The 13,288-nt window shown below is 45.2% G+C and overlaps 1 protein-coding gene across 1 annotated transcript in view; it reads right to left on the reverse strand.

Moving 5' to 3' along the window:
• Positions 1-13,288, reverse strand: part of CNTNAP2 (contactin associated protein 2) — a 2,014,778-nt gene that overhangs the window by 318,605 nt on the left and 1,682,885 nt on the right. The window contains exon 14 of the mRNA XM_084857751.1: positions 7,773-7,929. Coding sequence (XP_084713877.1) covers positions 7,773-7,929 — 157 coding nt within the window. The remainder of the gene's footprint in view (positions 1-7,772; positions 7,930-13,288) is intronic.

Here is a 13,288-nt window from a genome sequence, read left to right on the forward strand (position 1 = left end):
CTTTTTCTTTTTTTTCATCTATCAGCTCATATTTAACAGTGTTTTTGACTTTTATAATGTTTTTAGCATTATAAACTGCTGTACAAGGCTATATGATGATAATGTGGGATAAAAATAGCATTGCCTGTTGGTTGGAGATGCTACTTGTCTAATCATCGCACCATGCTATGTTGCCATATTGTGAACCATTACTTGCCTCTTGCAGCATACCTTTTCAGTGTACAGAAACTAGGGCTGTGCACAGACCGCCTGATCCACTCTGGATGCCGCTTCGGATCCTCAGAAGTGACCCCTATCCACCTCGGATCGATTCGGACCCCTTCGCTTCAACTCAGATCTGAATCCGAAATGAGATTCGGATATCCGGATCGGCCATTTGGGGTGTTTTCCGCTTACATGGGAAAACACAAACCTTTTTAGTTTTTAAGATATAGGCATGAAATTTGGGGAGCTCTCCACCCCCCTGGAGAGGAGGCCACCTGCAAAATTTCAGACAGTTTGGCCCAGGAATTTTTGTGCTAGGCAGAGTTAAAATCTGATGTTTTCCACAGAAACTCTCAAAGCAAAGAGCTGTAACTTCTCCCTGTTTCCACACACACATGTGACACCTTGGCCTCTCCCAGCCCCCCTCAAGGGCATTGCGCTCCCCAAAGCCCAGGCAGTTTGGCCCACTGGCTTGTGTGCTAGGCGCAGTTAAAATTTGAGCTTTTCCAGGAAAACTCCCAAACCAAAGAGCTGTAACTTCTCCCTATTTCCATGTACGCATGTGAAACCTGGGCCCCTCCCAGCCCCCCTCAAGAGCATCCCACCCACCAAAGTCCAGGCACTTTGGCCCACTGGCTTGTGTGCAAGGCGCTGGTGAAATTTGATTTTTTCCAGGAAAACTCCCAAAGCAAAGAGCTATAACTTCTCCCTGTTTCCATAGACGTGCATGACACCTGGGCCCCTCCCAGTCCCCTCGAGGGCATCCCACCCACCAAAGTCCAGGCAGTTTGGCCCACTGGCTTGTGTGCTAGGTGCAGGTTGAATTTGATATTCCCAGAAACTCAGACCAAACTCAGAAGGCAAAGTGTGCTGAAGCAGAGGTCACTATCCCTAACCTCTGCTGCAGGTTTCTTTGAAGTGCCAAACAACCCTTATTCAGAAGAATCACCACCTCAGCCTCTCCGTGGCTGAATACACACATTCCCTGGCAGGCGGGCTGGAAGAGGTTATCTTTTTATCTGCTTTTGTTTATTTCTGGCACACATTAAATGAGTATTTTGAATGCATCTTGAATGAACATGGTCAGTGCCGAGGCCAGAAGGGCCACTGATTTTTGAATGCTGGAAACCCCCACCTGGTGGACCCATACTTCCCCCACCGCATCTCCTCCATGGTGGCCGGCCTAAGCCTCTTGGGGGTGAGAGACGGAGAGCTTGGAGGAGTTCCGGAGCCACTATCAGCCTCATGCTTGCCCCTGCTGCCGGCCTGCTGGGACTGGGAGCCTCTTCCCCGAGCAAGACCGATTGGTGCTGCCTCCTTAAGTGCAGGAGCAGGCTGCTGGTGCTGTCGTGCCCTGGCAGTTTCCCCCTGCTCAGAGACGCCTTGCAGTGGCAGCACACGGCAGTGCTGGGATCGGCTCCCAACTCAAAGTGGTCCCACGCAATGCTGGCTTGATGTTTCAGGGGAGGAGGAGACGCAGAGTGCCTGTCTTGAGTCTTGGGGGGCAACACACGAGCGGGGGGAGCAATGGAAGAGGGGTCGGGTGCTGGAGCCTCTGCCTGCTGCTGCTCCTCCAACACACCCTGGGGGATCTCCTCCTCCTCACCCTCCACCACGCTGAGGACGTCAGACACCTCTGAGCTAACGTCCATCAGCGGGCTCCCCTCTTCCACTACAGAAGGAGATGCTGCTCCGCCTTGGGCAAGGGTGCGACGACTGCACCTGCCCACGCCAGCCTCCTCGGACAGTGACCTCCGAGCACTGCAACTGGCCTCCGCGCTCTGCCGCCCTACTGCACCGGGATGCACTATCTGGACTAGGGGACAGACAACTGGCCTAACAGTGCTGCTAGTGACAGCGGCACCTCGCTCACCTGTGCCCCTGCCAACACCCCGAAGATCCCTCATATTGCGCTGGATTGCCTTGCCACACAGTGGACTGTTATTGGAATAAGAAGGTAATTTTAGTATAAATACTGTGTGTCAGGGGTGTTTCTGAGCACAGAGAGTGGGATAGCAGTTCAGATTCTGAAGGAGAACCATCAGACATGGGGGAGGTGTTTTCCCAGGCTAGTCCAGATATGAGTAGGCCTGCTTCTCAGGTTACAAACATACAGATGGCTGAGCTTGAGAGCCCCTCCTCAATCCCCCCCCCCCCGGTGAGAGGCAGCGAACAGGAGGTTGACCTAATAGATGCCAGGCGCAGGTGCAGAGCAAAGAGGGAGAAGGCAGAGGCGGAACTTAGATGGTCTACCTCATTGGCCTTGCGTGAGAAGCTGCGCTTAGAGGCCTCATGACAAGAGAGGGACCTCCCCCGCTTAAGTTAGGCTAGCGAGACTGCCTCCCTGTTCAAACAGCGGGCAACTCTCGTAAATCCCATTTGGATCCCCTGAAGGCATTCCTTGTAGACGGAGAGTTTCTCTGAGAATTTGCATCTGTATAACCTTGTGAAGTAATGGATTAAAAGCTGTAGACTGAAGCCTCTCGTCTGTGTATGTGTGGGCATTGAAATGAAGTGGGAGCTAAGGGAATCTTGACACTATGTGTCTTGTGCTTTTTCCACAATGCCTTGAAATTTGGACATATAGTGTTGGTGGAACTACAATGTAGCACGTGCACACACACGGACACACACACACAGACACACACACATACAAGGGCTAAAGAAAAGCAGAACTACCTAAGCAAATGACGGGTGTCTTTAATTTATTGTTTTATATTTCATGTTCTTCTATGGAAGGCAGGATAACTTCAAGAAATACAGGGCGACAGCGCAGCGCAGATTAGATAACAGCCAAATCAAACCCTAATTTTTTAAAAAAACCCTTTTTAATTTCTGTTTGGGGAGGATCAACACAGAGAAGACACAGACGGTTCACTTCAGAACTGGGGGAGAGGGGGGGGAAACAAACACTAAACACATAGGCTGCTATAATATGCCTTTCTTTAAGAATTTAGAAAGATAGAAAAAACGAAATGCTCGAATATGAGTTAAAAAGGGGCGGGGGGGGGAACATGCCCAGAAGTCAATGTTTGTTTTTAAAAATTGCAATAAGACTGGGTTTGTAAAATTGTAAGAGACAGAGTTGACTGACAAAAACTACATGGAAATAGAACGGAGAAAGCAGAAGTAAGGGTTGACATTACACAACAAACACTCCCATTTATGGAGTCCAAAATTGAGATAAACAAACAAATACAGGACTGCCAGGGGAGGGGGAGCATAGCAGCTACTTGCAAGGAAAAGCTATGTTGGTCTGAAAAAAAATGGAAAGGGGAGATGAATCTAATCAAATACAAATAACAAATGAGCTGGAGATATAGGAGAAAGCAGCTGGAAGAGGTGCTGCAAAATACACTGTCAGGATTGATTCTGAGCACAGGGAGATAGTTAGTGGCTCAGATTCAGAAAAGGAGCAGCCAGAACTGGGGGAGGTTTTTTCACAGGCCAGTTCAGATATGGGTAGGCGTGCCCCTCAGGTTACCAGCTCCCAGATGGCCAGGCATGAAGCTCCCTCCTTACCCCCTCTGTGAGAAGCAGCGAGAAGGAGGAGGAGGGGCTTGGGGACTGTGACTTAAGGGATGCCAGGCAGAGATGCAGAGCAAAGAGGGAAACGTCAGGGGTGGAGCTCAGACGTTCAAACCGGTTAGCAGTGCGTGAGAGACTACTCAGGGGAGCAGCAGGCGAGGGGCAGAACCTCCCTCTCTAAGTTAGCCTAGTCAGACAGCCGCCTTTTCAAGCTGCGGGCAAGCTGTCAGGTTTCCCTTGACTCCCTCCTTCCTCAAGCACTCACAAACACACAAAAAGAGAGGCTTCAGCCTCATGCCTTTAATTCGTTATTCACAGGTTCATCACAGATGCAAATCCTTGAAGACTCTCTGGTTACAAAGGAATGCCCCCAGGGAATTCAAATGGGAATAAACGAAAGTTGCCCGCAGTTTGAAAGGGCGGCTGTCTGACTAGGCTAACTTAGAGAGGGCGGTTCCGCCCCTCGCCTGCTGCTCCCCTGCGTAGTCTCTCATGCATTGCTAACCAGTTTGAACGTCTAAGCTCCATCCCTGACATTTCCCTCTTAGCTTTGTGTCTCCACCTAGCGTCTAGGGATGTACGAAAGTCACTTACCTCGTCCCGCAGCTTGCTTCACGGTGGGGGGGGAGGCGCTTTGGTTCTCCCCCCGAAGTTCAGGGTGGGGGGGGAGGTGCCCCGCCTCGCCCGGGTGAAATTCAGGCAGGGGAGAAGCGCCCCATCTCCACGGCCATGAAATAAAAAGGTGAATGTAAAAAAACCCCCCACACATGTGATAGTCTACATAACGATTTACATAGCCTATCACGGCTAGATTTCCAAAGTCAGCCGTGATAGGCTATGTAAATCAATACGTAGCCTATCACGGGTGACTTTGAAAAAGAAAAAAAAAAGCGCGTAGGCAAATGGCGGCGCCCATGGGCGCCGCCATTTGCATTCCTTATTTGGGCCCGGGTAGTCTACGTAAAGATTTACGTAGACTACGGCGAAAATAAGGGCAACGCAAATAGCATTGCCCTTATTTTCGCCGTAGTCTACGTAAATCTTCACGTAGACTACCCGGGCCCAAATAAGGAGCGCAAATGGCGGCGCCCATGGGCACCGCCATTTGCGTACGCACTTTTTTTTTCAAAGTCACCCGTGATAGGCTACGTAATGATTTACGTAGCCTATCATGGCTGACTTTGGAAATCTAGCCGTGATAGGCTATACAAATCGTTACGTAGCCTATCACGTGTGTGTGTGTTTTTTTAACATTTACTTTGTAATGGCGGTGGCGGCAGCCGGTCGGAAGACTGGCCGTCCCCCCCACCGAAACGCTGCCGGGACCCGCCGCCGAGAGGGACATTCGGGGGAGGTAAGTCCCATCCCGGGGGGGGGGGCAGGGTGGTGGTGGAGAATTTCACTGCCAATTTCGAGGGGCCGAATGCGTTGGCATTTGGCCTCCCCGAGATTCGTGGAGAAATTCTCCGCCATCCCTACTAGCGTCCCTTAGGTCACAGACCTCAAGCTCCTCCTCCTCCTGCTCACTGCTTCTCACAGAGGGGGGTAAGGATGAGTTTTCATGCCCAGCCATCTAGGAGATGGTAATCTGAGAAGCACGCCTATCCATATCTGAACTGGCCTGTGAAAAAACCTCCCCCAGTTCTGGCTGCTCCTCTTCTGAATCTGAGCTGCTAATTATCTCCCTGCAGTCAGAATCAGTCCTGACAGACACCATCACAATGGGGATGGATGATCAAGGAGCAAGGAATGGGAACTCTCCCACTACAACCAAGTGGTTTCTTATAAATTTAAATTCTGAGGAAAGCCTAATGGCGATCAGAAACAAAGAAGTAGAAGGAACAACTCCAAGGAATGGATGTGCGCGCATGCACACGCACACACACGATCATCTATCCATAGACCAGCCCTCTCCAAAAGACACAGCCAGTGCAATGACTGAATGCAGCCTTTTGCCAAAGTATATATACCCCCTTCCTCAACTGCTTTCTCTGACTGGAGACTTCTAGCGTTGGTTCTGGCTGAGGGTTCCTATTTGCCAAAGCACACTCCCTTCTCCTGCGCTTGCCTTCCTGCCTCCCTCTGCCTTCCTGCGTCCGCTCGCCTTTCTCCTCCCTCCTCCTCCTCCTCATGCCCCTCCACATGAGCGTTGAGAAGATACATTTGGGAGACAGACTGCCTGGACTGCTGAGGCATTCAGTAGACCTCCGAATATAGAAGGCAGAGGAGGCGCTTCATGGGGGGGGGCACTTCACCCTGGGGCGACTCAGTACTGCTCTGACCCACTTCGTATCATGAGGCTTTTGCTCCGAAACAGCCTGCTTTGCCTCATTATTTGGGCTTCGTAATGAGGCGGTGCACAACCTAACATAACCATGAGGCAGTTTGGCCAATCATATCTCAGTTTAGTAAGCCGTGATATGACCAAGCCTTTTGCCTGCACATGTGGTCTATTCACGCCTCCCTGCGTGGTGTGAGCAAACAAACCAGAAAGTCTTCAATTAACCATAGTTTATTATTACATCTGAACTGAGAAACTATGGTTACCAGCATCGGAACAAGCCAGGATATTAAACCAACTTCAACTCATGGTTTCATATCCTACCGTTTTCTGAAGCTGGTAACCATTGTTTCTGAGTTTGGAGGAAATGGGAAACTATGGTTAATTGAAGACTTCATGGCTGGTCATGCCATGAAGGAAGGAGATAAGAGGCTGCATGCACGGACAAAAGGCTCATTCATATATTTCTTGAGATATGGTCATCTTACCATAGATAACAAAGTTAACATCCAGCCCAGAAAATAGTCTGGGAACACTGGATGCTCTAGAATTGTTGAAGAAAACTGGATGTAAATCTTATCACTGGCTGGAGTGGAGACCATTAGGAGCCCCACAAAGACAACTCAGAGACATATTAAACATCTCCTATATAACTTGCCCCTTTTTAGAAATTTTACTCCTCTGGTCTGCATCATGTTAAATTAACATTCCAAGCACTGACTTATTTTTTGGTATCTCACTTAGTGCCTGTTATCTAAGATTGCATCTTTCAACCTCATTTACCTAGCACTTTCTAAGCTTGCTACACCTCAGTATCTTTTTTATTCTTCTCCCATCATCTAAAAGCTGTTTGAAAGAAAGCCTCTCTTACTCACCTTCACTTTCTGTTAATCCATACACTAAATTACCTATTTTAGCCCAGATGAATCATGCATTTTCCCACAGTTCAGCAATCATTAATAAAGCAATGTATTAAAGTTTTAATTCTAACAATTAGCATGATTCTATCGATCCAAATATCAACACGCTGATTACAACAAAGAAAAATGCTAATAAAAGTAAGAAGTATGTCTTGTTACTGACTCTTTCAGAGCTATAATCACACATTTATGTAATTATGAGAAATCAAAGCCATGACACAAAGTTAATGATGGGTCCAGATCTGTCATGTGCCAAAAATATGTTCTGTTGAGACTAATCTTAGATTTTTAATATAAAGTTTAACCTTTTGTTTTGTTTCATGTGGAGTCAGGGAGAGGAAGGAAAGTTTGGCCAATTCAGGTGTTTAAAATATGCACACAGACCAACACAATAAATGTATCCCATCATCCAGGATAATGATGATGATGATAATGTAAATAGGCCAAAAGGCTAGAACGTGGCTGTTTGTTGCTTGTTCCTAGCTTCTAGTACTCTGAGGTATACTGCCTCTGAATATAGAGGCTCCACTTACCTAGCATGGTAATTAGAGCTGACCGACCTATTCTGCATCTAATCATCTAACAGCTGTCTAAGCTAGTGGCCATAATCACATCCTGTGGAAATGAATTTCTCAAGTCAGTTATGGATTGTGCCTGTCCTGACCAATTTGTCTCATTGCATGGCCTTAGGTGTTACTATTATGAGAGAGGTTTAGGTTGTAATCCCTTACCCACTTACTTGGAAGTAAGCCCCACTGAACTCAGTGGAACTTAGTTCTGAGTAGACATGTATAGGATTACCCTGGACATTGTTAATACACACATAACAACATACTTACTCTTGTTTAGAATCAGCATCACAGTTGCAATAGTATCTGGAATCAGTGCAGTTACGTTCAATGCCACAGGCACATTTTTGAATGCCTGGTCCAGAGCCACCCCAGTAGTAGTGCTTTTCATTGGCACGTCCAATCCACCAGGTATATGGATTACCCTCTGTAAGGACAAAGAATGAAGAATGCGTTACGTTAAATGCAGCAGAGTTTTGTGATGCTAAAGAATGATGCTTTTATGTTATCTTAGGAGTCATTTATTTTTATATCTTATCTCAGGAGTCATTAGGCACATCTGGAAAAGAAATACATTGATCAAACATGATTAGAAATTCGTACAACCAAAACACATTTAAAAAGTATGGCATTCTTTGTGCATGTATATCTTTCAAATCTAGTTGATTATTATCAATGATGGTGGCTAAAAAAAGAGAAAGAAATTCTTTAAGAAATCAGTGTTTTAGGATCCAGCCCTGTACTGAGATACAGAAAACAACAACAAACCAGCATCAAATGTAGAGGCACCTGAGTGCAGTGGTGCAGCTACGTAATTTTAGACTCTACCCTTACTGACCTTAGGTGGGGCCCCTTTAGACAGCTATGTGTATTATTTTAGTTGTGAAGCATGCAGCTAACATTTCTGTTCTCCACTCCCCCTCCACCACTATTCCATGTTTTATGTAGGGATGTATGAGAATTTCATTTTTGCTCACAAAACATGTGAGCATGCCCCATTTGAAGTTCTGAATGCAAGCATGAGCTTGAGCAGCTGTCCACTGAAAATATTTGCAAATTATTGAACATGTCCTTGTCTTCATCTCATTCCCAATTCCCAGTTCGATTTGCGCAAATTTCCCAATTCGTGCAATTTTCCTAATTTGCACAAATTTCTTCAGTAGATGGAATCAGCCTCACTTTAGTCTATGGAGCAAATTTGCACACATTTCAGGGATTTGTGCAGAACTCCTGTTCAACTGCTGCTTGATTTGGGCAAATTCCCCATTTGCTCAAAGTGAGCAGCAACTGCAAACACAAACGGGAATCAGGCATGAGACAAGAGGTGAGATGATGTCCGGGGAATCCTAGTGATCTTGAACATTCCTCGTTTGCCCATCCCTAGTTTTACAATTGTTTCTCCATTCTTCATGTCTTAGAGCAAAATACAAAGAAAATCCAGTTTGTCAACCCAGATATATGAAAAAAGAAAAAATACTCTAGAGAATGTGCAATTTCACATTTTAAACTCACTGAAATCAGCACCACAACGACTAGAGGAATAAAAAGGAGTTTGCTTCTACTGCGAAGATGCTAAACATGGTCCTTTGGGACTAAGCACCATTTTGTTGTACTTTTTTTAAAAGTGAAATATTTTTAAGTGAAAATAATAAAATCAGCATCTATAATAGTGCCCAACCTGCTGTCTCCTGCCTATGAAATGACTTTTAAAATAAGAAGAAAGGATCCTGTGCAACCAGCATCCATCCCAGTGGGCATGCCCATGGTGGCCTAAAACCTGATTGCTGTTGCCTTGTCATCATTTGGGGGCCCTCTAGGCTTTGGGCCCCTGGGCTTTGGCCCTGAGGTCCAGCCCTAGCTGTACTGCTGCCTGAGTGATGGAGCACTTGGGATCTCTCCATCCTTGTCAGTGCCCAATGCACGCAAAGGCAATAAGCTCACACGTTATAAGAAGTGCAAGTGCCTGTTGAAGGTAATAGTGTACTCGCAAGAACAGGATAATGCTGGAGGAGGAGACCTGTGCAAGATTGCAACTATGATTTGAAAAAAAAAAGTGCATTTGTGATTTTTCCGGAGAATGAGCTGTCGATATTGCACGAAATTAATATAATGTGGGCATTGCCGCTCAATTTGACAAAGGAAGTAGACAGAAATCTACACACTTAAGTTGAGGTATTGATGCATGCAATTGACCTGAGCCTATTCAACTTACTCTCACAGGTTATGGAGAGCTGCTACTCGCAGTCTTTCTCATAAGGCAGGTGAGAACAGCCTCCAGCCCACAGGCCAAATCTGGCCTGCACAGGTTCCCAATCTGGCCCATGGATGGGTGGGCACCCTTAGATCTGTAAGCCTTTAAGGCAAGGGTGTTTTGCTCAAACTGACTGGCGGGCCAAATTGCCCATCGAGCAGATGTCATGAGGCCACACCCATATTTTAAAAACAAAATATTCAATTTTGCCTGAATTTACCACCAAAACATCAATTCCATCCCATTAAATATAATTGATGAGACAACCCCTTTGCGTCAGTTTACTAGCTTTGTGTAAAGTGGAGGTAGGGAGGCTGTAAACCATCTTGAAGATCAGGCCCCCAGACCTAATAACTGACATCCTTTCTTTAAGAGGAACTTTCACTACACCTGGGGCACCAATTAGGGTATTTTCACCAGGGCACACAGGTATCTTTATATATGTTTGTGAATGAGGTCAGCCTACTTACATGGACTGACTGAAAGAGTAATTTCTAATCAGGTGGTAATAACTGATGTGCACTCAGCAAGCACATACTAGCTTCCCATACAGGCAGTTATAAATGCATTACTTGACAAGATTACTTGAGCAGCTCATTTCAAGTAATCTTTGAATGGACTGTAAAAAACCACTCAGACCTGCTCATGGTGATAAGGTTTGAGTCACCAAATATAGAATGAGTCTACTCTATATGACAGCAGTGAGTTCCCACCCTGAAGAAGCTCAATAGGACCAGTCTATTATAGACTTTAGGAGACTAATAAAAGTCACTCTTTTCCAAGGAAATGAACTTTTGTGTTTTTTTTAAATGGGATTTATGGTGTATGCTAAAGATTTTTTTTATGGTAATTCTTACCCCCCTGTTTTTTTTAGTATATTGCACTTTATTGCAGGTTTTTTTTTTAATGCTTTGTAAGCCATCCCAAAGGCTTTAATTAAAAGCTTTGTTGGTGGGAAATACATTTTAAACATAAATAATCAACCCAATACCGAATTATACCTACAGAAATCAATGAATTTAAGTTCTATGTTTAATATTAGACTGTGATTTGTGTGTGTGTGTGTGTGTGTGTGTGTGTATAACTAATGATCAGAGCTGACCAGTTGCTTACATGACCTTAAGTTAACATAGCCACAAGTCAGTGAAAACCAGAGTGACAGGAAACTAATCTAAAATCAATGAGTATGGAATCACTGGCCCATCTAGGAACTGTTACAAGTTTGCCTCAGGTGAACAGATGTTACACATTTTATTATCTACAGATCAAAAAGTTGTGTAAGCTGAAAAGCTGATTTGTGCAATTGTGTGATATCATGGGAGATACAAGTCTGTGAGAAAAAGCCAATTTACTGACCTTCAGTCTTTGAGATGAGTCCTCTGAAGAGCAATTAAACAAGTTTCTCTATATGTATTACTTGACGTCTCTGTCTATGTGACTGGGTGCACATCTTATTTCATCAGAGAGAAATCTTGGTAGTCCAACAGCCTGAGAGCACTACACAGTGCATATGTGCCACTTTCAGACATGCCTAAGGTGCTTAACTCTGTCTTGGGCTGGGGCCCAGGTGTTTATCTTGGTTTAGGCTGCACTTCTATGCACACTTGCCTGGGAGTAAGCCCTCCCCCCTGAATACAATGGGACTTACGTCTGAGTAAACATGCAAGGATTGATCTACATATCTTGCAGTATGCATATTTTGGTATGGCTAACTTGTATTATATCCTTGTATTTTTCATTCTCCGGCAGTTCACACATGTGGTTATTTTTTTCTAGTGGCTACTCCTGTATGAGATCATGTGGAAAAATCACATTAGCAAGAAGCCCACACATTGGCACATGTTTCCAGCCACTGGAATGATCAGAGTGGCTGCTGCAGGCTGTACATGGGGTTTACATGAAGGTTTCTCCACACATTCTTAGAAACAATAGGTACTGACAGGTAGAGAAATGACAGGTTGGGGAGGGGAGGGGAAGGGGACACAGCTGGTTCTCATGTGTGTACTGGCTCTATAAATGCATTTTAAGATACCTTTCAGGTACATTTCAAGCTAGCATGTTTAAATGTGGAATGACAATTGCGATGTAAGTGTTACAACAACATAGGTCATTAACTAGCCTGCTTGTGTTACATTGGAACGCATAGTTTAACTTAGATTAGTAATGAATCATTACTGGATGTCTAAAACCTGCTTCTCTAGATAAGATCTACGATGTAGCTGGCATTGCCCCGCCTGCTGTTCATAGAGAAGCAGCAGCATACAAAGAGAGGCTTAAATCCTCAATATCCAAATAACACCCTCTTTACGGCCTAAACCAGCTCCTCAGAGATTAAATCCCAGGAAAAGCTTCCTCAGATCGATGGAAGACTTTGATAAATTCAAAAGTAGAATGGACTTCTGGAAAGCTACAAAGAATCAACACTGGAGGGAACCAGCAGAGGAGCCGGCACCTGGTTCCGATGAAAGGTGGGAAGTTTGGAAATCATTGAATAGACTGCGCATGGGTGGAACAAGATCTAGAGACGCTTTGAATAAATGGGGTTATCCGGTGATCTCTGCCCTATGCGACTGCGGAGACTTGCAGACAACAACACATATGTATACTTGTCCTTTGTGCCCTGACCAATGTACACATGAGGACCTTATGACAGCGCGACAGAACGCAATTAATGTTGCTAGTTTTGGGGCAAGATTTGTCTAATTTCTATATATTTTAACTTCCACATTTTATATTTTAAATGTTATGTCTTATAGTATGATTTTTAATTGTGATGCTTCTAACACGAATAAATAAATACTTAGATTAGTTTCCTTTGCAGATGTTATATAAGCCCGATCCAGGAAAGTATTTAAGCACTAAGCGTTCAGAAGTCTTTTAAAACTACACCATTGTTGCCATATAAATGCTTAATAGCAGCAGTAAAAAAAACGGCGTTGGCTCTTCCATTTCTAAGAGCCAGGCTACCTGATCAGCAGAATCACATGCTGCAGCTCTGAATGCTTGCTTGTGTGTGCGTGTGCGTGTGCCCGCGCATGTATGTATACACACAGACACACACACTGTATTGCTTTCACCAAGCCAGTGTGCTGTAGTGGTTAGTGTGTCAGACTAGGACCAAGGAGACCTGGGTTCAAATCTCTGCTCAGCCACTTAGCTTTCTGGATAACCTTGGACTAGTCACTGTCTCTCCAATCTCACCAGTTTGTGAGGATACCTTTGGAGAGGGAGAACCATCTATGCCACCGTGAGCTCCATGGAAGAAAGATGGGATATAATTCCAATAAACAAACAGATAAATAAGGTGCATGTCACCACCACATCCTACCTTGGTCCCATTGCTACGTATGGATTATCTTCTTCTGCCTACATCAGTGTTGAGTGAGCTCAGTATGCCTCACTCACTAAGCGTAAGAGGAGTGGGGTAGGGCACAGCAATGGTTCATGTATGGGGATGGTGGTGAGCTATACCACATGGCCACCACTGGATGACAACTAAGAGCAGCCTAACCTACCTCACAGGGTTGTTGTGATG

The sequence above is a fragment of the Heloderma suspectum genome, chromosome 5 (genome assembly GCF_057233095.1).
Source record: "Heloderma suspectum isolate Gila_16-S chromosome 5, 16-S_ref, whole genome shotgun sequence".
Lineage (NCBI taxonomy): Eukaryota > Metazoa > Chordata > Lepidosauria > Squamata > Helodermatidae > Heloderma > Heloderma suspectum.